At 45.8% G+C, this 24232-nt stretch overlaps 2 protein-coding genes and 1 non-coding gene across 3 annotated transcripts; all 3 read right to left on the bottom strand.

Annotated features, from left to right (window-relative positions):
* Positions 1-2480: 2480 nt before the first annotated feature.
* On the bottom strand, positions 2481-5999 carry LOC133914900 (uncharacterized). Its single transcript, XM_062357870.1, has 6 exons — positions 5754-5999; positions 5563-5639; positions 5392-5428; positions 4454-4616; positions 3485-3860; positions 2481-2789 (listed from the first exon to the last, which is right to left on the bottom strand). Exons 1-6 carry the CDS (start codon positions 5896-5898, stop codon positions 2481-2483), a joined length of 1107 nt encoding a protein of 368 aa, XP_062213854.1. The 5' UTR covers positions 5899-5999.
* A 6328-nt stretch (positions 6000-12327) lies between these two features.
* LOC133916995 (NADH dehydrogenase [ubiquinone] 1 beta subcomplex subunit 7-like) lies at positions 12328-18067 on the bottom strand. Its single transcript, XM_062360914.1, has 2 exons — positions 17573-18067; positions 12328-12539 (listed from the first exon to the last, which is right to left on the bottom strand). The coding sequence occupies exon 1, from the start codon at positions 17930-17932 to the stop codon at positions 17603-17605; it is 330 nt and encodes a 109-aa protein (XP_062216898.1). The 5' UTR covers positions 17933-18067; the 3' UTR covers positions 12328-12539; positions 17573-17602.
* A 1702-nt stretch (positions 18068-19769) lies between these two features.
* On the bottom strand, positions 19770-19914 carry LOC133917175 (U4 spliceosomal RNA). The gene has a single exon (XR_009909585.1). It is a non-coding gene; the product is annotated as a U4 spliceosomal RNA (small nuclear RNA).
* Positions 19915-24232: the final 4318 nt, after the last annotated feature.

Raw genomic sequence — 24232 nt, 5'->3', positions numbered from 1 at the left:
ATGCAGAGGAGCAGGAGCTCTGGTTGGAAGCTGGCTTACATGCTTCGGTCTCTATCTCCTGTGCCTGCCTCTTCCATTCCTGCTGCCACGCTGTGTTCGCAAGTTAACCAAGTATTAGAGGAAATTATTTTTTCCCCACTGCATTGTAAGTTTCTTATACCGCTCCTGCTAACTTTCATGTCACTGCATCTTTCTGAATTTCTATTTCTGTTAGCAAGTGAGATGACAAGGAGTTTCCAGGAATGCAGATGTCTGAAGATAACCACGAATGCAGATGTCACCTGGTGCTTACTTACCAAATTTCAGATTTTTTATAAATTTGAAGAACTTCCAGAAAAAAAAAATGTTACAGTAGTATCATCCAAGTTGAAAAGAAGCATACTACCGTATATATTCACGGACCTGTATTCGCGGGCACCTCCCTACTTAGTTAAAATGTTAAATTAATCGGCTGCAGACCCTTGGGTGCCACCGTGAGACACGCAAGTACTAGTAATTTCTCCTTTTCAGAAGGTCATTTTATTAGTCGGGTTGCTTGTTTGGCTTAAGATCGAGTTAGACACGTGGGCCCGATACGTAAAAAGACCCGACTTAGTTTCAGACGGTTGTTTATAGATTAGCTTGTTCGGTTTGGAAAAGTCTACAAAGTTACGTCGCCTATAACAACGCGAGTACTGGCGCACTTCCGGCCGTGCGCAGTTATGTTTGAATTCCCTGTTATCTAATTAAAAACACGTACAGGCACGATTTTATCGGTCTGAGATTTGACTTCTAGGTATGAATCCTCGTTTACGACCTCTAATGTAGGTCTCGAGAAAGGGACTCAACTGTAAAAAAAAAAAAGATCGCAGTGTAGCTGATCGATCGCATGTTGAATCCGTGTGATTTTTCCTTCCCGTTCGTGTTGTATCCAGAACACGGGTAGAAGATTTTTTTTTTTGGTACGGCTCTGCTTCTAATAAGACCATGCTAGTCATCAACTCATCATATTCGTTCTTTGTTGTTCTTCCACCGTGTAATCAAACCATCAGATTCATTAATTAGCCACCATTCTAAATTATTTAGCCGTGTCCTAAAAAAATATTTCATATACTGAATAACCGACAGGAGATAACTGTGCGAGATGGAGTCGTGATTAACAGGCAGGAGATAATTGTGTGAGAAATAACGGGCAGGAGATAATTATGCGAGATGGAGTCGTGGCAAAGAGATAATTCTGAGAGATGTTGTGGATAACAAGCAGGAGATAATTCTGAATAACGGGCTAGATAATTGTGAGAGATGGTGTTGGATAACAGACGAGATAATTGTGGAAGATAATGTCGCGAATAACATGCAAAGCGATGATGGTGCGAGATAGAGTCGTGCATGTGGATGCATGCAACCATGATTGTTAGTCAGTATGTGCGAGATGCGCGCTAATAAAAGTGCTTGTGTTGCGACCGATCGTTTCCAATGGTGTCAACCGTCGAGAACGCTGAGAACAAAAATAAGCGTGAAAACAGAGACACAAAATCTTGTTCTTATTGGGAACAGTTTAGCTTGGTTGGTAAGTTACTAAGGCGGTTTTAGCCGGTCGGAAATTAATCCGGACACCCATAAAAGCCCTTCCATGAAGGCTGGGTTTATACCTTTATCTATAAAAAAAATCTTGTTTCTATATCCTTCTAGTTTTATTGATCTCCATTGGTACAAGTACAAGAAAACTTCTCACCTCATAACTAGGTGTGGAGGGGATAAATCTTCCCTATCATAATGATATAAAGTCATCAGTATTGGATGGCGGCTCCTTGGAATTCTCTGAGCACTCTTCTTTTTCCTTACTCCTATGCTACGTTTAGGCAAGTGTCACACTATAGACAAAATAGCCTAATTTCATAGTAACTCAGGTTCTAATTTATTTGTATTTTAGCTATTCCAAAGTGTTATGATTTATTTGCTTTTATAGGATTTCAAAAAGAAACATAGCTTAAACTCTTCCTCGTTTAGAGCTTGCTACATCTTCCAATAATTTTTTTTCCATCGGTCACCATGAGTGGTTGATGGGCAAACTAACTTCATGAACACACCTTTTAGTAGATGAATAGACACGTGCTAGCTTTCCTTACTACCCATGTAGAAATGACAAATAAAAAGAACGGAGAGAGTAATAAGCAAAACTGCAAATAGAATTTTGGGCAGTTAACGAAGTATTGGATCGTTATTTCCTCCTATTCTACGAAGGTTGTTCAAAACGCAGGAACCCGAGTTCTCAAAAAAAAAAAAAAAAACCCCGCAAGAACCTCGATCTGTTTCAACGCACCAGCTAGCCCGACAGGAGAAAACTGAGCTGCTATAGCATTTGGGACTAGGCCGGATGGGCCGAAAGCCACAACCATTCCAGACGAAAACTGTCACGCTACACCAAGAGGCCCACCAAGGCCCAAGCTATTCCACTCACATCGAACAGACACGCGCGCGCACGCACGCACGCACGCAGGTTAATTTGCTAACGTGGACAGCGACAGGTCGAGGCTGATCCGGCTCCCCGACGACGACGAGAGCAGGCTGCCCTCCTCGCCGCTGTACGTGCAGCACTGCCCGCTCGCGCGGCGGCTGCTTCTGCTCCCCATGTCCAGCGCCAGGGACAGCGAGAGCGAGCAGCCGACGTCGTGTCCGGAACCCACCGTCGACGGCGGGTCGGCGCTCCGGTGCACGATCCTGGTTGGCGTCTCGAGGCTGCAAGGGCGGCGTGCGTCGGCGCGGTTCGTCGTGGGGGCGACGCCGTGGGAGGGAGCCGTGCCGACCATCTGCATGCATACACGCGTGCGTGCCATTTCGTTAGCGTTGCAATGCAAATGAAGCACCAAACTGTAGCGTCATCAAACTACGTACAAATTAACACGTACGTTTGGTAAACACAATTTTTTTAAAAAAAAAAGGAACACAAAAGAAGTTAATCAGCTCATGTTTGACACTCCTTTTTTGTAGACAAAAAGGAAAAAGGTGGTGGTAGATCTATATATCCGGCCGGTCATTTCAAAACTTTGGCCTTTTTGGTGTGATTGGAGGGAAGCAAGAGGGGGGGAAATGCACCTACTGAGTACTGACCAATCTCTCTCCCCCTCTCTCATCCCACACACACGCTGACACGCACGCGGAGAGAGAGAGAGAGAGAGAGAGAGAGAGAGAGAGAGAGAGAGAGCATGCGCCATGCACTGCTGCAGTTGCTAGCCCATGCAAGGACAAAAACCACTGCTACTGTAGAAAGGGTATAAACCCATCGAGTCATCGATCCGCAGGTGCATGCGCGCCCACACACGCAAACACTTTGCAGTGTGCACTGCGGCAGAGTGCAGAGGGACCGAACAGGGCTGTGCTGTGCACACTGAGACGATCCGTCCATCCATGCGCTTTGTCCGCCTGCCCTGATCAGCGTGATCGATCGACCCCAATAGATAGATATCCCACACATGGATCGCCGAGGAGGCAGCGCAGCGCATACCTCAAAAGGGCGGTCGCGGCAGCAGGCGGGGGGCGGCCCCGGCGCCACCACGAAGCCCAAGAATGTGAGCTTGGCAGGAGGGGCGGCGTGTTCGCCGTCTGCCGCAGGCCGCGGCTCGTGCTCCTGCATCTGCTGCTTTATTCCCGTTCCCCGGGACTTCACCTGATCCGCGAGAGGAGGAGCAATGCCCATGGCCGCTTGCACCTGCAGCTGCATACGCATGTAGTTGTAGCCACCTGCTGCTGCGAGGGTGCAGTACAGGCTCGATGACCTATCCTTCTCACATATTCCTTGGCCTCTGAGCAGGCTCTTGGGGCTCGCGCTCGCCTCCTCCCGTTCACGGCTCGTCTCCGTCGTCTCAGATACTACTACTGCCCTGTTGGTTGGTATCCGGGAGCATGCATGCATCCATGGTTAAGTTCATGGCATGCAAGAGAAGTAAATTAGTAAAATAGGAGCAAACTTGACACAGGTAGTGACAGATTAACAGGGATCAGACATCTTTGTCGCCTAGGTAGAGTTAAGCACAATGTCACTGGGAAATCAGATATGAGAGTACTACATGCTAATTGATTCATATAAGAATAGTACTGATTGATTCATATTTAAAAGTATTTCACTTATATTCATATAACGGAACAACCAAGTTGGCCTTCGTAGACAAATAATGTACAGTGTCTTCCTTGATATGCATAAAAAGTACTAACTAGTAACTATTATAGGCATGCAAATATCATGTCACCTAGACGGTCTGTCAAAAAGAACATTATTGCATTTCAAGATATGCATGAAGGAATATTTGATTGGATACCTCAGGCAAAAGTGAATGCCAAAGCCCGAAGGATGGTCTAAAAATGTTGTCATTATTCATGATGCGAATGGCTCATGATGTGACCGATGAGTTATAGATTGTCAGATAATAAAGTGGTTAAAAGAAATACTCCCGGGTAAATAAGAAAAGGCAGTGACCTTTTCAGTTGGGGGTCAAGCATTGGCTCCTTTCTAGGCTTTGGAGACAGGCAGATGTAGCAGCTGGGATCATCACACTCATGATCACACTGTTGCATATCAGTGCAGACTTCCATGCCGCCTCCATATATGTGCTCCTGATCCATCCGGTGCACTTGCATCCCTGATCGCAAGATTGGCAAAAGAAAAGGAAGAATGGGGGTTAGGTTTTGTTCCCTGATGGTGCAGTAGCTGCATGAACGAAGGATAAAGTAGATCGCTATCTAGTATCTAGTATCATAAAGCACACACACAAAATTGAAAGTCGTTGGTAATCGTGCCATCCATGCACACATGCATCAATGGCAAGATTAGGGAAAATAGCCTACAGCCTTTCTTTCATGACTAGTACATTATCAAGAAAGAACTTTTTTTTATTTACTAGTGAGTCTGGGTGATTATACTGTCATTAGCTGGAGCGCATTCATTTTTCGTGGATTTTTAGCGAGGAAGGTAAACTGATTAGTAGCTACTTTTCCGAGGCTCTACAGTTCAGCAGGAGGTATCTGCTGCGGCGACTAAGGAGATAGAAGCTGAGGTCCGTTGATGACTCTTTTCAGGTTCATCGTTTGTAGGTTGTAGGTATGTGGTGGTGAGTTATTATAGGTGGTTGTCTCTGTTTTTTCCTGTCATTATCAATTTTTGCCGATTTTTCTTCTAATAAACCTTGCCGTGGTGTGGTTTTCAAACCCGATTTCTCTCATAAACTTCATTTCTTCTTTAGTGAATTGCAGGAACTTCCTGGAAGTTCTTAGAAAAAACAGTTCGGCAGGAGGACTCAACAAGCTACAGGGGAAAAAAGAATGGGAAGAAAGAAGAGCTGTGCCCGAACTACTTAGGGCAGTCAACTAGGATAAAACCTGTAACTCATTCTGAAGCAAAAGGAAACATGTATGTACCTTGCATTCCAAGATCATTTCTCATGTTCCTGTACATCTGCTTCGACATTAAGGCAAAAGATGTTATTCATTTAGTGCGCAACTTCAACAGAGAAAAATCAGGAAGATGGGAGAAGAGAAGGAAGAACATATATATTTCAAGAGAGATGGGTCTCCAGCTAGTTAGTTAACCTGCAGATGGCTTTTGACATGAGATATGGTGAGGCCTCCCACTCTCATAAGCTGCAGAACTCGTTTCGGCGTAGCCTCTGCAACCACAAGTTCAGAATGGCATGAGAAACACAGCAATGTATACAAGAACACTAAAAAGGAAAAATCGAAGCAAGAAGATGATCAAGAAAGGCAGGCATGCATGCACATACTGTCCTGGCCTCCGAGCTTGTGAATGGCGTGGACAAAGCAGTGGTGCAGATCAGGCGTCCATCTCAGGCGGGGCACCTTGGACCTGTTGTACTGCCTCACGCCCCCGTACCTTTCTCTGCCGACCACCGTCCTCGCCATGGTCATTCAGCTCCAAGAACACCAACCAACCAGTAAGACCCAGCCCGATCTGAATATATGCAAGTTACAGCAACCAGCTATATATCTAGCCTCTTCATACGTTTATGCAGATGAGTGACCAGCTATCAGCCAGGCTAGCTTATATACTGACAGTGCAAGTTAGGAGTAACACCTTAAGCTTGCCACTAGGGAGAGGAGAGGACAGGCAGCGAGGGGAGAGAGAGAGAGAGAGAGAGGAGCAGTGAGAGGTGTTAAATTTTGCTGTGTAGGAGTACAGGGGGCATGCAGGGGAGAGAGAGGTGCAGGAAGCTAGAGACAAAAGGTTGGAGACAAAGTGGGTGTTTCAGATGTGGTCAGAGCATATGCCTGCCGTAGGAGGGGATAATTATGAGATTGGGGAAGAGCTGTTGACCTGAGCGAGATGAAGACAGGAGGAGCAGAGCAATGCCAAGTTTCCCGCCAGGATTGCCACTGACATGCACCTGACTTGTCCTCCTCCTCTGCTTGCTACCTGTCGACGGCAACTTGAATTCATTTCAGTTCACTGTTTGAGCCGGTTTTCCTCGTTTCTTCATTGCTTCTGTTCAGCTTCAGCAAACAAGCTTGCTTAAAATTATCTCAGCAACTGAAAGTGATAAACCATGCATGATGACACTTCACTATAACATGCATGCATGTAGCATCACTGCATCAGTATACATGCGACGGCTTGCTGCAAAAGTCAACAGTGAGCTAGCTACCATATATATAGGAGCATAAACAGGAAAGCATGTGTCCAATCAAAACAACCAAGAAAAGCTCAATCTTGTCACACCGGCCGTCTCATGCATGTGTGTACGAGATATGAGTTTGTACATGTGAGTTGGGGTGTGTGCGCATGTGCATGGCTGTCAAAATTCCTACCCGGTCCAGAGAGCTAGCTCCCTGTATGCTCTGACTGCAGAATTTTGCAGGCTCTACTGAAATAAAGGTGGTCGTAGGAGTCTGAGTAGTTTGTGGCTTCAAGGATTTGGGCTTTGAATTTGGATTGAAAAGTAACATCAACCTATATAATGTTACAAAAAGTTATTCGCAAATCTTATATGGTTCAAAATGTTACAAAAAGTTATTCGCAAATCTTTTCTTTTTGTCTCGGGAAAATCAAAAGGCTATGAACCATGCATAAAGATGTGCAGGTGATTTGGTTGTCACATGATAGTAGGATCAAGTATTATCAACAACAACATGATGACGATGAAGATCAGGAAGTAAGTATCACTTTTACTGACCTTCCAATGCAAATGTTTTAGAGCAATGTTTCATGTTAGTTCATATTTACTGACCTTCCAATGCAAAAAAAAGTTCTACATCTTAAAAAAATATGTCACATCTATTTTTCTACTGGTTCGTATTTATTTACTTTGTTTCATGGAATAGGACATTGATCACCCTAATATATTTCTTAGCTTATATTATTGTGTTAGATTTTGTGTTTAACTTATGTCTTGTGGAATACACTACTTCTCTATCTTTTCTTTAATTCTTTACCACATCATAAAAATCTTGTGTGATATGATCAGCCTAAGAAATAAGCTAGGTGAAATACTGAGAGTGGTCTAAGCATCCACGTACATGCATGCAATGATTGATTTATATTAAATTTTATTTTATTTTTTTAGAAAATTAATATATATTTCATTCAGGTAACTCTGACCGGATCCCTCAAAAGCGAGCATATTAACCACAGATCAGAATGGCAGATCGATCGTTACGCATGCGGATCCAATGAGAAAGATCCGATCGATCAAGTCCAAAAGTTTCAGAGGGAATTTATTTTCTGATCTGATCACATCTTGGCATGATCGGAGTAGAACAGAGAGAAGAACTAGCTAGTCTCAGATTAAAGAGAGGCCATGCATGGAGGCAGCAGGCATGTAAACCTTTCAAATCCTTGAAACTAAGGTCCCCCATATGCACGTACGACATGCATAAACAGCCGGTGGTTGATCCGACAGGCAAGATGTCTTTTCTGTGCTCAGCCATGGCCAAACACCAGCCCCATTTGCAACACCTCCAGCAGTGGCAGCCCCATCGATGAAGTTGAACTCTCTCTTCTGTCCAAGATCCTCTGCACATGTAGTATTATACACACCACAAACAAGGTACATATACTTATGATGAGGATTTAATATTTAATAATTAAGAATTTACTAGAAATACAATATATTTTGATGGTAGAGTACTATTATACATATATCCGTTACTTTGTATGGTAGATTTAATAACCGCCACGATGTAAATATGACATATGCAAATATTTTAGATATTTTATCGTGTTACATACGAAAACTATCATGTGTCAAGATAGAATCTACTAGATAACACAATCCACAAATACTACGCTCGAACTCCGAGTATGGTATACCTCCCTGGCTCGACTATATATTGAGGGAAGAAGGTACGGCAAGATGAGGTCAAATAGGTGGGACGAAGCCAAATAAACAAGCGATATAGAGCCAAATATAAACAATACAAGATCGGATATAGCCAGAAATAATCTATTGAGATCCACAGTAGATTCAAGCCACGATCAGATTCATTTGACAAGAGCTTCGGGATTTAGAACATGGGAGAACTTGTCGATCTTCATATAAGTAGATCTAGATACACCTCTATTGTAAGTAATTTATCCTAAGATTAATCAAGGCAACACAGAACATAGAGAGACTCAAACATGTATAAAATTTTATGCTTGTCATCCTCCTCTGTACGCATATTTGATGAATATGTATCCTTAATTTAAATAAGTATGCAACTATGCATCGCCGTAAAAAAGAAGGAGAAATTGCATATTACCCCAAAAGTCAGTCTCAAACTCTCAGTTGCAAAAACATCGCTACAATTTGTTCAACAGTTGCATTTAACACCTCACATGTATATCTCCTCTTGTTGCAAACTCACACTTCGGGCATGTATCTGGACATGTAGGGCTTAAAATTGAAATTATAACCAATCTCAGCGCACATATATATAATTAGGACAACTCCAATAATTAGAACTGGCAGCTAGCTCTAAACATTGGAGCTACTCTTAGTTAGCCGAGCTAGGTTGCATGCATGCAAACAGTCAAGAATTCATGACAGGAGGAATTACAGCATCAACACTGCCAAAAGGGGGAGTTGACAAGATATCGGTGGCATAAAGAATCAGGGGCGCCGGGTTGGAAGGGCATGATGACCGTATGACCCGCCTGTTTTTGCCTTGCATGCAATGATGGTGGTGCCATGCCACTGCTGGGCACTTCAGCTGCATGCCTTCTGTAGTCCTGTTCCCCCACTTCCCAGTCCTCTCCTGTGTGCGTGTGTATGCGCGTTTGGAAGCAACACAATAGATCAATGAGCCTCCCTCCCTCCCTGTCTCTCTCTCCTCTCTCGTGCTGCTGCTGGACAGGGACTGAACTGGACGAACTCGATCGGCCTGCATGCATGCCTATTAACGGGCGCTGCAGTGCAGCAGCACTGCGCGTGGCAAGTACTACTATCATCACAAAAATCACTGGACACGTATGGTACGTACGCGTGTGTTAGTGTACATAAGAATCAGCTTCTGGTTTCGTTTGGATAATTACTAGGCCCTTAGGCTGAAGCCAGTGGCGCAAGCAGGATAGAGTGCCAGGGAGGGGCTCATCTCCTCCTCTCTCCTCAAGCCCCTCCCCTCTTCTTCTTCCTCTCTTCCTTTTCTCCCTCCTTTCTCTCCTTCCTCTCTCCCCTGGATTCTCGCTGGCTGAAGTAATGAGGCAGGTGGAACCCATGAGTTCCATGAGGATAAAAGGAAAGAGAAATGATAGCATCCGTTGAAAGTGGAAATGCGCTTTCCGTTTCTTTCTACCCCAATCATGAACGTTGATCACTGAGCTATGCCATCCATTGCGGTGGTTACGAATCAACGGTCAAAGTCAAGTTAGATCAAAGCGCATGGATTACCCTGCAAAAGGAGCATTCTTTTAGTTGACGAAGGCGAGCGAGCGCCCCCTGAATCACCCTTAGGAAAGCAGAGGACACGCAAGAATGAGAAGAAACGAGACGACGCACAGCGGCAGCAACGTGACGGAGTAGGACAGGAGTGAGGGAGCATCATTGCACTGGGGGGGGGGGGGGGGTAGCAGAGACTACGCTAGCTACCTCTGGATTTTTACTTTCCCCCCAAAATTGTTTTCTTGCAAAAAAAACCTCTAAAAAATTGACTTTGTTGAAAAAAAACTTCAAAAATAAAAAAATCACAAAAAAATCTAAAAAAACTAGAGATAATTCTAAGACCTTCTTTGAAATTTGTTTTCAAAAATAATATACTTTGCATCATATTTTATAGAGAGGAAATTTGAAAAAAAAGAGAAATATGCAGCTCATTTATTACTCATGTTATTTTAACTGTCATATCTACCATTATTTTTTCTACACAAATAATTATTTAAGCAAACTAATAAAAATGGTTTAACTAATTTTGGGGGTGTTATGGATTAATTATGAATTAATCTATTTGCAACACATTTACTCAATCCTGCACGTTACAATAACTATTTCAAGATTTCATGTATTTTTAGAAGATAGAGGATCATGTAAGAAGACTAAAAAAATTGGTTCCATAATTTTTGGATTAGTAAATAATTAACTATGTGTTTAACTCGAATTAATGAATGAGTTGCACATTTTTCTTTTTTTTCAAACTTCCTCTCCATTAAATATGATGCAAAGGATATTATTTTTGAAAAAAAATTTCACAAAATGTCTTAGAATTGTCTCTAGTTTTTTTAGAATTTTTTGTGATTTTTTTAATTTTTTTTTGAATTTTTTAGGGTGTTTTTGCAACAAAATCAAACCTTTAGGGTTTTTTTGTAACAAAATAACTTTTAGGAGGAAAGTCAAAATCCAAGTGATTTTTTGAGGGTTTTTATATTTTTCCCTATATTACGCACCCCAATCTGTTTCTTCCTGCCCTGCCCCCACGACCATGATTCTGTCTCCCCCTACCTTTCGTCGCTCGCTTGCGCACGGTGGACCGGCCAGGCAAGCGACTCTGCCCGTCGCTGTGCTGCCGAATAGGAATAGCTATCTCCATCGCTAGCCTCCGAGGCCATGGAATGGAATATAAGGGCCTGAGTCCAGCTGGTGCGTCGTATGCATGTTCTCTCTTCCGTGGCACCATCATTCCCTTCCCCTGCCCTGCCCGTGGCAGCGCTGCATGCCTCTGCTGCCTGCGCTTCCCTAACCGGGCCACGCCACTGCATGGCTATCGATGTCGTCGCACATGTATCGCTACATGCCTCTGTCTCTCGCTAGTAACTAGCAGCCCGGAACAAGGGAAAGGAGCCCCGTGCATGCATGCATGCATGCATGCCGTGCACATGCGCTCGGCTCGCTGCAGGCGCACGGACCCCGGCCGAAATCTTTGGCTTCGTACGTACCTCCTCCCTTGCCTCCGCGCCAGTGGCAGCGCATCGCGTGAACAAGGTTTCAGAATTCGATTCAAGACCGAATACCGAGCCCCAACGTTTTTTCTGATATTCGCGGTTTTTATAGTAATTCAGTGAAATTCGATAAAAAATATTTAAATTTCGTCAAATTTTTAATTTTTTAAATTTTGATTTGAACTTAACTAAAAACTAGTCGATTTCTGAATGCTAACGGCAGCGAATCGACCGATAACCATGAATATCTAGCGTGCCGTCGTCCACTGCTTGATCACTGTTCACCAATCACCAGCGGACGGAACGAGCGGAGTCATCGGAGAAAAGGTAGCTGACCTCGGGGTCGGGGCACAAACACAGTTGAGATGAACAGTTGACGCGGAACCAAAGGATCCAATGATGGATCACCAGATTCGCGGTACCCAACCGTTGATAGACCATTTGAGGAGCCAGTCTGGTCGGCATAAATTGTGACTGGACTTGTTGTGGACTCTTCAGTGAGCTCCAAAAGCATCAATGGAGTGTGGAGAAGTCGGACCAATTTCTTTTTTTGCGAGCACCAACTGTTGGGTTACTTGAGAGCCAGAAGTCAAAGATGCCGTCATGCTCGGCCTTCTTCAGAGCCATAGATCAAGCATGCCCCCAAAACGGATACCGTGTCCGTATGGACTGTGACTGCGGCACAGATTTGGCCCATATAGCAGGGGCTGGCCATGCAAAATTGGTAGCATCAGCTGGTACAAACATGGCCGAAATTTGGTGTAAACCCAAATGATCATATCGGTAGAACACCACCATATGTAACAAGGCAACTTGAGGTCCAGAGCTGTGCTTGAAGTATGGATACAGCTGGAATAATAAATATATGTACGCAAGAACATAACATTATGACACGATGATGGCATGCCACACAAAATGCTGCACAACCACAGTCCAAACAAAACGGTTTTGTTGTAGTAACATGAACTACTGCACAAAGTAGGGTCCACGAATTGCATTCAAAACTACATGGGGTCATTTCAATCATCAAGTATGAGACAGCAATTTCCTTATTCCATCAAATTGAAATTTGAAGATGCCCAACAAGGAGAAAAGTGGGAGGGGAAGAAGACAACAGTTAACTTTATGCCAAATTCATACAGATGTTTGTGAACAAACATTCAGGATCCTTGCACAACGCTCTTGCATGCTGTGATAACCATACCTGTGCATCCAAAACGAATCCAATTGGTCAATAGGACTGAACAAAGTAAAATTAACTTGAGCTTCCAGGCAGGCACTGCCATCAGGAAAACAAATACGACAGAACAAAATTGCCCCACAGGAAACATAGTAAAACAGCGTTAATTTCTGCCACCACTTGAGGCCAAAACAAATAATGCATAGAATAAAACCATCTAAGGCACCTAATAGGCTGATAGGGAGAAATTGTTGTCCCCAAACTTAATCATCTGACATGGCCCTATGGGCAAGCCGTCAAAGGTCATAGTGATGCATTCACATGGGAGACAAACCAACCAAAGGGTACATATCATCAAAGCCATGAAGACTTGGTTTCATTTTCCAAAATAAAATAAAATTTCATGCCTACTCAGAATTGTAGCTCAAAGAAAAGGGATTGAGCTCCAGCTAAGAGATATGAACACCGCAACATCGTATTTTTCACAGATTATGATGTATGAACAACCTAAAGGTGCGTGATGGTTTCATCATACAGTGGCAGCTTTGAAAAATATGGTAGCTACCAAAAGATTCATGTCACGGGATCATAAGGCATACCTCTAAAGATGAACTCCATAGACAAAAGTGCCAGGAGTCCTTCAAAACTAATATTAACACAACAAATGAACCTTGACAGGCCAGAAGGGACTAGTTGTACTGCTTGCAGTATTATTATGTCGTTTGTTTCACGCTGTCAGTTGTCACAGGCTGCAAACAGAATTATCAGACAAGACTGCAGAAAAGTTAAGGAGACATGGTTTACAGCGGAAAGTTTGTGGCCATATGGTCCAGATCAGATCCAAAAGATTCCTTAAATATCACATCCAGTGTGTTTCAATATTTCAGTATCACGCAATAGATGCACACGGAAGTAAAACTGTAGACTAACAGTAACTATAGTTCACATACTTGCAGTCCTTATGCCCCAAATTTTGTAACAACTGCTTATGTTAATCAGACTAGTTAGTAGTTACTAAGGTTGCGCCGAATGAACTTAAATACAAGCACAAGCAACGCAAGGAAAGCTAAAGAAATAGAACTAATAATTAATTATGTGTCCCAGATGGAAATAAAAATTTACAAGCATTTATTCATTTTGCAGACTGCACTATACTTGTAACAAGCTCAACCAGTGGCCGTGTGGTAACTACCTTTTTCTTGTTAGCCTTTTTAGTGGAAATACCTGCGAACTGGACATGATGCTGGCAAATTTAGAGTGAAGGGGGAGAATTTCTCAATCTGCACTGCTAGGTCACCATTTCACTGCCACCCAAGGGTTCCCCAATTTACTACTAGAGGAATAATTGCCAGTAGTCAAGTCATGCCTAACAGAGTAACAGGGCTACCCCCTTCTACTTGATTGAAAAAACTCAAAACAAGGGAAACATGTAAAATCCAACAAAAGAATTTACATTGTTCATATCGATAGGTGGATGTGATATATTGGATAGCAGGATTCACAGTAAAATTCAGTATTATGCAGTTTGCTCAGTTTCTGTCATGTGGGGCATTCACTACAGCAGGCGCATCAAGCCCACAAGGACCCAGCAGGAGGCGTGAAGATCATCCAAAAAACTTACCGCATTAGTTAGTATCAAGATTTGGTTGTTAGCTTCAAGATTCAATTGTGAGTTAGTTAGCAAGAATCCTCCCTATATAAGGGAACCAGCGCCATTCAATAAAGACAAGCAAAAAGATTAGTCCAGTTGGTTTGTTCTTCGTCTCAATCTGCCTCGTTGGCGCGGTCGCTGATCACAACGCCACCGCTGCGCCGATGAGGACCAGGTCCGAAGCCGGTTACCTTCAACAACTACGCCCTTCGCCACCCCTCTCCCTCCAACATAACGCTTGCCCGTGACAACTTGGTCTCAGATAGCTTTGATTCCGATTCCATGGAAGCTCTCACCAAAGCCGTCAGCGACCTCGCACCTCGCATGGCCAAGCTGTCAAACCAGTTCGCCACCCTAGAACCACTCGTGCTGTTGACGCAAACCCTCAAGGATCTACCGGAAAAGGTCACCAATCTCCAGGCCTCGGTGTCCGATGGCGCCGAACAAGCCCAGACGCTAAACCTGGCCGTCGCCCTCCTGGAGAATAGCCACACGCCGCAGAACGATGCCAGGGACTCGCACGACGAGGAAGCCGACACCCTATGCAAATCCTCGGCCCAACCATCATTTGGCGGCACGCGTTCTTCCTGACCAATCCTGACAACAGCGACACCTGCGCTACCACAAGCTCAACTTCCACACGTTCAACAGAAAAGAAAATCCCCTACCGTGGCTTAATCGCTGCGACCAGTTCTTCCGTGGTTAGCATACACCTGAGGATCGCAAGGTATGGTACGCGTCTCTGCATATGACGGGCGCGGCTCAGCTATGGTATTATAGGCTCAAACCCAACTCCGGGACTCCTTCCTGGCAGCGCTTCGTCACACTCGTCCACACAATTCGACCCGCCGATGATGGACAGCCCACTAGGGGAGATCGCGGAACTCCAACGGACCAGCTCCATGAACGACTATTGCGACCAATTCCTCACCCTTGCCTGTCATGACGCGGAGCTGACCGAGCGACAACAAGTCCAGCTCTTCGTCACCGGCCTCGTCAATCCTCTCAAAAAGGATGTGGCGCTGCACCAGTCGGCGACTCTGGACGATGTAATCATGTTGGTTCGCACGTACGAGCAACCCAGCTCTTGCCGGCTCCAGATGCCCCAGCTATGCGAGGTGGGTCGCGTCCTTCTTCGCACACACCCTCATCCCCCAAGCACCAATACGGCAACGATGGCCGGCGCCGCGGGCACTTTCGCGTCGGCTTCAGCGTCATCTGCTCTCGCGGGCAACAGCAAGTCCACCGCCTCGCACAGGGAATGCCGCGAAAGCGGCTCACTCCTGCAGAGATGGCAGCACAGAGGGAGCAGGGCCTATGCTATAACTGCGACGAGAAGTACGCCTTCGGACACCGATGCAAGCGGCTATTCATCATCAAGATCATCGGCTTCGATGACGCCGACGACATGCCGATCGCCTCATTGGCGATCGCGGAACAGGAGGAGGAACCAAGCATCTCGTTGTACGCATTAACCGACATTCCCGCACGAGGACGAGCTGCTCGTCGAAGGGGGAGAGATGTCATGTGGGGCATTCACTACAGCCGGCGCATCAAGCCCAGAAGGACCTAGTAGGAGGCGTGAAGATCATCCAAAAAGCTTGCCATATTAGTTAGTATCAAGATTTGGTTGTTAGCTTCAGATTTGTTAGCATTGTTATCAGGTTGTTAGCTTCAAGGTGAGTTAGTTAGCAAGAATCCTCCCTATATAAGGGAACCAGCGTCATTCAATAAAGGCAAGCAAAAAGATTAGTCCAGTTGGTTTGTTCTTCATCTCAATCTGCCTCGTGGGCACGGTCGCCGATCACGGTGCCACTGCCGCGCCCATGAGGTCTAGGTCCGAGGCCGGTTACCTTCCACGACTACGCCCTTCGCCACCCCTCTCCCTCCAACATACTGCTCGCCCGTGGCAGTTTCAAGCACGAGATCGCATTTTACTGCTATGGTATGAACTCAAAAGAACCAGCAAAACTTGAGGTACTTTTCATGCAGCCAGATGCTCTATTCCTTTTAACCTGATTAAACTGAAAGAACATGGGATTTTCGCACGATATTTAAGATCAAAGGCCAAAAAATACAAGCAGTTAAATCAGGTAATGAGCAAGGCCAAAGAAAAGAAAAAAGGTATTTTCGAAAACTTCAAAGAAACCAAGAACACTCAGTAGAGCTAATAAGACCCGTTAAAGACTCAAACTCAAAGGGGTTGCAGCTGCTGGCCCTAGATCCTAACCATTGGCGCTGTCAAGCTTAATGTCTAACAATGAAAGGGCTGCCAAGGTACTATGTAGCGCTACAGTAATTCATCGCTGTGGTTAGGAAAAGGTAACTCCAATTCATTTAATGGATATGACACCTCAATATGTTATAAAATGGAAGCTGGGATAGTTCCTTCGAGTTCAACATTGTCTGCAGCGATCTCTAGTATTAACCTAGACAATCTTCTGCCTATTGGCATACGTAAGCTCAAATGACGTATTTACAATACAGATTTTGCCATTTCGGTTAAATTTGATGCTTGTAATCTAGGTTGTAGAAACATATCAGTTCACTGCGATTATGTGGTTTTGCCTATGTAGCTAAACTAATCTGCTGACTAAGTAAATTGTCTGCCTTAATCGCACAGAGCTCAAAATTGGTTCTATAAACCCAAATCTGGGCCTTAATAAACCACTGTTCTTTCCAACGATTGAAGGAGCGATGAGCCAAAATGTGAGCTTCCATTCCAATACGGCCAATAGTAATCTGGAATCTATAATTAAAAAAAGATGCATTGGACATCAACATATTTATTATACCCAATTCCAGGTGGTTTAGAAGCCCCAAAAATTCAGGCTGCAGGGCAGACATTATGAATTCTCATTAAGTTTCCCACCATCTAGACTGATCTCTGTACATTCTAGCAGTGCTATGTACTCATGATTCATGAATATCACAATTCAAGATATACACACCTAAGGATTAAACTGCAGTGAGCACTGAACAGCAAGGAAATAACATCAGGACTGACCTGAGATGCCCACATATATCAGTTGCTTCACAGAGGAGATTATTAATATATGCAGCAAGCTCCCATCATGCTCCCATGAATCAGTGTCACGTTTCTACATTTTACCCCAATCAGCTCTGCAAGCTCTACTCGCCTGTTACTACTGAAAATCCTAGCTGTTCACTCAGCAGCCTAGTATCAAGAGTCCACAAATTAATATAATGTCCACTAAAAAACTGACGAATTAGCCATTCAATGTTGCTTCCCCTGACAAAAGGGCACATGATTCGCCACTCGCGCGACTCAAATCCCTAAGGACCTAAGAAAAAGTCGCGTTCACATCCATGTCACGAACTCAAACGCAACAACTGGGCTAAATCCAGAACAAATTAGAAACGACGTGGCGGTGTCAGAGCTCACCTAAATCAACCGGATCGGACCGGGACCGGTTCAGGCGAGCTTGGCGGTGGAGGGTATGAGGCCAATGGTGGCGCCGCCTTTGACCTTGGCGGCCTCCTGCGCCTCGCGGATCTTCTGCATCTGGAGCATCCGCTCCATGACGAGCTCGTATTGGCACTTCTCGTAGGCGTGGCGCTCGGGCTCGCACTTCCAGGGGAGGTAGAATTCGGAGACGCGGCACTTGTTGAGCGGGATGAGGAGGTGCGCGCACTGGTCGCGGTACGGCAGCGGCACGCGCGCCTCCACCATCTCCGCCTGGGTCGCGATCTGAGGCTTCGAGGAGCCCAGCTGCACGCCGGCCGCCGCCGCCGCCGCCTCCATCCGTCGCTCTCTCTCCCCTCACTCTCTCTGTCTCGCCGGCGAGGTCGTCGATGTGTGGTGCTGGTTTGGTGCGGCTTGTGGTCAGGCGAGTGCTGGGATCGGTCGCTTTGGATATGCGGGCTTGGGTTTGGGGCTTTGGGTTCGAGTTGGGGCCTCTGGTACTTTCTAGCCCTTCTGGTTCAAGTGAGTGTGTGCACCTAACGGTTTTTAGAAACACAATCACACCATCACATAGACACGATCACATAACTTCAACTGAATATCGAAAAAATATAACTTAAAAATTAATAAAATCATCATAAATATTTTGCTATCGATAAGTATATCGTTTATCACTAGAAATTATTTTACCTTAATGAGACACAAGAAACAATCGCTCTGCCAACTAAACGATTTTGCTTGTGTGCCTTTTAATCTCTTCTGGCTGGGCAAAGTAGGAACGTGGTAGTGTACAATAATTATCGGCGTCCCCTTTGTAATCTTAAAAAAATAAAGATAAATATATTTTTAGATATTTTTGTAAATTACTGTGTTTGGTTTCTTTTGCTTACCGAGCCTAACCATGCATCTGAGGAAAAATATGCCGGTAAAACGGTAAGTTCACAAGGTGTCCAAAACAACCGAATGACAATGTTCATGGTATCACTCAAAATTGCTGTCCTTAAGCTTTATAGGTGTATTGTGTCATAATTCTTCGTATGTGCACCAAGAGCTTCGCACATGATTTGAAACGTAGGAATTTCATAGAAATCATATAAGATTTTACAAGAATTAATTCAAATTTATAGAAATGTAGAATTTAAGAAAAAATTCTACGTTTCAATAGAGACCTTATTTAAGAATATGACCTATCTTGCTAGTAGGTGATTTCTTCGTGGAAAACTCTATACGATACGAAATATTCAGTACGAAGAAGCTACGAAGGGAGTTCTCATGTGACGTCCGATCGCAAAGGCACTCTCTTCTCTCTCTTAATCACGCAAATAAGCCCAGTAGTGCTATTACCTCTTATGATTAGTTGTCCGTACAAATATATCCTAACTCGACGGATATATAATTTTAAATAGAAACATGTTTAGTTATTTGTATACATTATTTAAGTATGGTCTGATAGATACAAATATATGTCTAACTTTTCTTCGTAGCATGATTCGGTGGATACAGTCTGCTGCATCTACTCATATAGCCGAGCTTACTTATCAGTGTCATAAAATCAACTTTATACAAACAGCCATTTAAAATCTCAGCTCTTGCATCCACTCATGCGATATCAAATTCAGTCAAAACAAATAGAAACTCAGCTCAACTTATTTATACACATACAAATAATTAAATATTTTTCTTTTCAACCAACATAACTCCGCACAAACTGTTTTTACTCAACTTGTGTATATAGATCATACGAGCAATAGAACATGCGGGAAACCCTGCTTCTACTCAACCTGTGTATATAGATCATACGAGCAATAGAACATGCGGGAAACCATAGATGGATGCTAGCTTAGCGGATGCATATAATATCAAGGAAAAACATGTTTGGTCGTATGTAGGTCCGCAGTCTAGTTCGATAGATGCAGACTTCTGCATTCACTCACAAAATACAAGCAATAGAACATGCAGAACCATAGATAGACTTCTGTATTCACTCACAAAACCAATGATATATAACATTCAATTTAATCAACTAAATAAAAACTCAATTTTATAATACAATCAACAAAATACTCAATTCACATATGATAACAGATGTGAGATTTAGATCTCAAACCGAGACAAATAGGTTTCTAAATTGCACTTAATTAAATCATTGAAACATTTCGTGATTCGAGAATTGTAGGGCTTTACCTCCGAAAAGGAGCCCTTCCAGAAATTCTCAGTGGCCCTGGAGGGCCAAAGAGGGGGTTTGGAAATAGTTTTCAACCAGCAATTGACGCGCCTCGGTATTACCTCACTAGCTGCGTCATTGCCCCAAGCGCAAAGATGGTTTCGCATGGTCCCCTAACCCGACTTCTTATCCCCAATCCCTCCCTCGCCCCTTCCTCCGCAGCCAAGGTGGTACAATTCTACAAACCATCATCCATGAAGCAACCCATCTTGTAGTATCGCGGACCATTTGGGCTTTTTCCTCGTGACACGGCCGGCCGGGCCACCAGAAATCGAGAGCTCACTTATCTTCACGAGCCGAGGCTCTCCTCGGCTTCCCGTGCGCTGCTCCGCCTCGTTTCAGTTCATAGAAACGACAACATTAGTCTAGATTAAAATATTGGTTGGATCATCGAGTCAACTCCATAAAAGATTTATACGATATGCAAACGTAGTGTCATGAGTTTGATGCATGTTCACTTGCATGTCCACAAATAATCTACTAGAATTGAAGGGAGACAGAATTATGTGGGAAAGAGATAAAGCATATGAAAAAATAATATATTTGGATGAAATCTTGACGGATCTATAGCTATGAAATAAGGAGATCTTTGTATTCTTTCTCCTACTCTTTTTTCTCTCTTCTTTTTCTTTCACCTCGTCTTCCTCTCTAATTCTTTCTCTTTTATACCCAAAATTCAAAAGGAAAGGGGCTTAGGGGATTTATAAGTGCTCCAGGGTATCAGTTGGATACGCCACTGCCAGCAACCAAGACACTTCTTATCGGTAGCTATTATATTACAATTTAAGGTTAAAAGGTACTACTATATTCGCTATTAAGATCACAAAATTACCACTTTAATTAAAAAATAATTTAGATAATTTAATGTTATGAACATCTAAAAGTCTAGATGTATGATGGTATTTTGCCGTATATGTTTGCGATCTCCCATATACGCATACGTACACATAAAAAAGAAAAGAAAAAAAGAGAAGGGACCTCCTCCCCTTTGCCGCGTGGCCTAGTCGGCCGACCCGGCCCACTCTCCCGGCCGCTCCCTCCTCCCCTTTGCCGCGTGGCCCGGCCCGCTCGCCCCCTTATCCCCTCCCCCACCGTAGCCCTAGTGAGGGGATCGGGCTACTATGCCCTTTCTTCTCCCCACCGCCTCCCTCGCCCCTCTCGACTCCCCGCGCCGCCTCTTCCCTCGCGCGCGCCGCCTGCCTGGTTCCCTCCCCGCGTCGCCTTGCGCGTGCCCAGCCAAGCCGGCTCTCTCCTCTCCCTCGCGCTCCCCAGCCATGCGCACCTCTCTCTCCTCGCCCTCACCCCTCTCTGCTCCTCGGGCCCAAGCCGGCCGAGCACACCGCCCCGGCCGCGCTCGTGCCATGCTCGAGCCACGCCATCCCGAGCTGCTCGCCCCTCCTCATCTCATCCCCGTGCTTATCCCCTCCCCATCCTTATCTCTTCCCCTTCCAATTCCCAACTGTCGATCCGTGCTCTCCGCGTGGGAACTCCCCCCGCCATCGGCTATAAAGGCACAGGGGTGTTCGCGGAGAGGGAGGAGACTGGATCGGCGAGAGAGAAAGAGAGAGAGGGGGGGGGACAGCTTTTCCCCTTCAATCCACTACTTGATGTCGTTTTTTTGCCGTCGTCGGAGCACCATGGCCGCCGTCGCCCTTGCCGGTGGGTCTCTGCAGTGATCTATTGCCCCCCCACCCCATCCACATGTGCTACAGGTTCCAGTCGGTGCTTCAAGCCCGTGTCCGTGCAAACAGGTGGTGCCAGTGGGCGCTTCGCGCCATGTCTGTGCAGGTGTGGTGATCTGGCCATCCTCATTGCCACGACCGTGAAGGTTGTGCCGTGGCCGGGAGTTGTGGGTGGTTTTGGCCGCGGGGGTGCTATCCCCAGCTGGTGTTTGTGGTGATTGATGTTGGTTTGTGATCCAACCGACCTCTTTTGCTGTGACCGTGGAGTTGTGCTATGAGTTGGTCGTCGCGGTTCTTTTGTTGTGGTGGAATCTGGCCGGTCTTTGTGTTGTGACCATAGAGATGAGTTTGATCTATGTGGCTCCGACCGGCCTTTGTGCCGTGACCATGGAGATGAGTTTGACATGTGTGGCTCCGGCCAACCTTTGTGCCGCGACTGAGACCGTGGAGATAATTTGAGCTAGCTAGTTTTGTGCCGTGGCTGTAGGAGCATGCGTGTGTCTTGCCAGTCGGGAGTTAGTGCTGCCGTGCGTTGCCGCTGGTTGGGAATTTGAGCGCCACCGTGCTGCGCTCTGGTGCTATCTATTGGATTTTTTCCCACACCCTTTCCTTTTGTGTTGGCTGGCTTGGTGATATGTGGCACACCGTGTTCTGGAGACCAGCCATCGACCCTTTGACCTCTATTATCACCAGGTTCCCTATGTTGGCGTGCATGTGCTACCACCGTGCATGTGTTGGTGCTTGGGTGGTAGTATTATAGTCCTGTTGCCCCTTCTTGTTGTCATGTGGTTTGTTTTCTCTTGTGTTGATGGGGTAATTTAGGGACTTGATGCATATGAGGGTTGGTGATAGCAATATGTCGCTAAGAGGGATGGTATTGCTGCCCTAAGGCCTTTAGATATTAAGTACTTAGTTGTTCTATTATCATCATGACGGGATACCTGGTGGCCGGCTTCTTTGTTATATGGTGGCTTGATATACATGGTGCTATTGGCTGGATGTGGCTCTGTTGTTATGAGCCCTTCTATTTCTCATTTATTCACTCGACGTATGAATAGCCCTAATGCCTTGGTGGTTGTTTGTTGCTGCCTAATATGCCGGTGATTACCTTTTGCCCTTTGTGACATTTTTGCATGTGTGGTTGATACATTTGTGGCAATGTTCGTTATCTTTCGGATTTGGCCGATGACTTTGTGGAGGCCTAAGACGGGTTGCTTGTGGCATGTGTTGAGGTTAGAGGTCGTAGATAGGAGTTTAGAGGCATTGGTTAGTTTGCTGGGCTCCCGTTAGGTTGTGAAAGTGCCTAGAGGGAGGTGAATAGGCTTTTCTGAAAATTAAAACTAAAACAACGGATTAAATCTGTCGGATACTCCGGTGAAGGTCGGATACTCCGGTATGGTCTGGAGTATCCGGTCTAGTCCGGAGTCTCCGGTTTATACAGGAAATCGAGAATAACTACGAATTAAAGCGAATAGCTAGAATCTATAGTTGAAACTAGGTCTACTAATTATCACAGAGCTAAAATAACAATTAATACTAGTAAGATGATCACTAGGGCAATTTATATGAAGAATCACAAAATCACACGATTAAGTAAATTGCACAAATAAGAACGCGAGAGATTATCCCGGAGTTCAGGGCGCGGAACGTGCCACGCCCGAGCTTCCACTGCTTTGGCGCACTTGTCGGCCAGCGCGAAAAGTTCCGCGGTGGTTTCGACCTCATGCGTGCCTAGCTTCTCGAGCATCCGCTCGTCGCGGACGTCCTGCCGGAATGCGACAATAATAGCGTGGGGGGTTATCCACGGGATGGTGTTGCGGACCTGGCTGAAGCGCTGAATAAAGCGTCGCAGCGTCTCCCCTCCTGCTGCTTGACGGCGTGGAGGTCGCACTCCAGGCCGGGGCGGGTGAATGTGCCCTGGAAATTAGCCACGAACTGGTGGCAAAGATCATCCTAGGAGCTGATAGAACCTGGGGGTAAGTTCATAAGCCAAGAGCGGACAAAGCCCCTCAAGACGACATGAAAGTAGCTAGCCATCACCTTTTCGCTGCCACCAGCCGCTTGGACAGCTGTGGTATATATCTGGAGGAACTCGACGGGGTCGATGGACCCGTCGTACTTCTCCGGTAGCTCGGTGCGGAACTTGGTGGGCCATTTGACCCGGCGGAGCTCACTGGTGAAGGCACGGCAACCGGTGCCATACCCTGCGGCGTGGGTAGCGCCTTTGGGCGGTGAACGCCGGCGAGCAGGGGAGCCCCGGCGATCATGGGCCAGCAAGGAGGAGGCCTGGTCCTCAGCTTCAGCCTCCTGCCGGGTCTCCCGCTGGCGCTCGAGGGTGACGCGCGCGTCTTCGATGCCCCTCCGCTCGTTGAGGTGCAAGCGGAGGTCCTGGGCTCCGGTAGTGGCCAGGGGGGCAGCGCTCCGCTTGGAGGCCCCCCGGCCAGTGCGACCGCCACCTGATGTTGGGCCGGTCTTAGCGGCGCCGCGCTGTGCGGTAGCGCGAGAACTTTTGGCCAGCACCTGGCGGTGGGCCGTGTTGATTAGGGCGGCTACTTCCTGGAGCCAGTGGCCTTCCGGGGTTTCCCCCGCCGCCTGGACTGGCGGGTGCCTGAGGAGAGCGTGCGCCGCAAGCAGCGCGCTCCCGGGACTGGCTCGCCGAAGGCGAGCCTACGGCGGAGCGGCGCCCGACGCTGTCCAGACGCGGACCTGGCGGTAGGAGTTTCGGCCACCTGC

This window comes from Phragmites australis, chromosome 4 (genome assembly GCF_958298935.1).
Source record: "Phragmites australis chromosome 4, lpPhrAust1.1, whole genome shotgun sequence".
NCBI lineage: Eukaryota > Viridiplantae > Streptophyta > Magnoliopsida > Poales > Poaceae > Phragmites > Phragmites australis.
The sequence above is the reverse complement of the archived record's forward strand: the minus strand, read 5'-3'. Positions and strand labels throughout refer to the sequence as shown.

Bases quoted from the DNA above. Each gene is read 5' to 3' on its own strand.
- LOC133914900 (XM_062357870.1), bottom strand. From the start codon at position 5,898: ATGACCATGGCGAGGACGGTGGTCGGCAGAGAAAGGTACGGGGGCGTG. The intron at 5,429-5,562 runs GTTAACTAACTA...ATGTCGAAGCAG, and splicing joins ATGTCAAAAGCCATCTGCAG to ATGTACAGGAACATGAGAAA. The intron at 2,790-3,484 runs GTATGCGCTGCG...GTATGCATGCAG, and splicing joins GCCGCGACCGCCCTTTTGAG to ATGGTCGGCACGGCTCCCTC.
- LOC133916995 (XM_062360914.1), bottom strand. From the start codon at position 17,932: ATGGAGGCGGCGGCGGCGGCGGCCGGCGTGCAGCTGGGCTCCTCGAAG.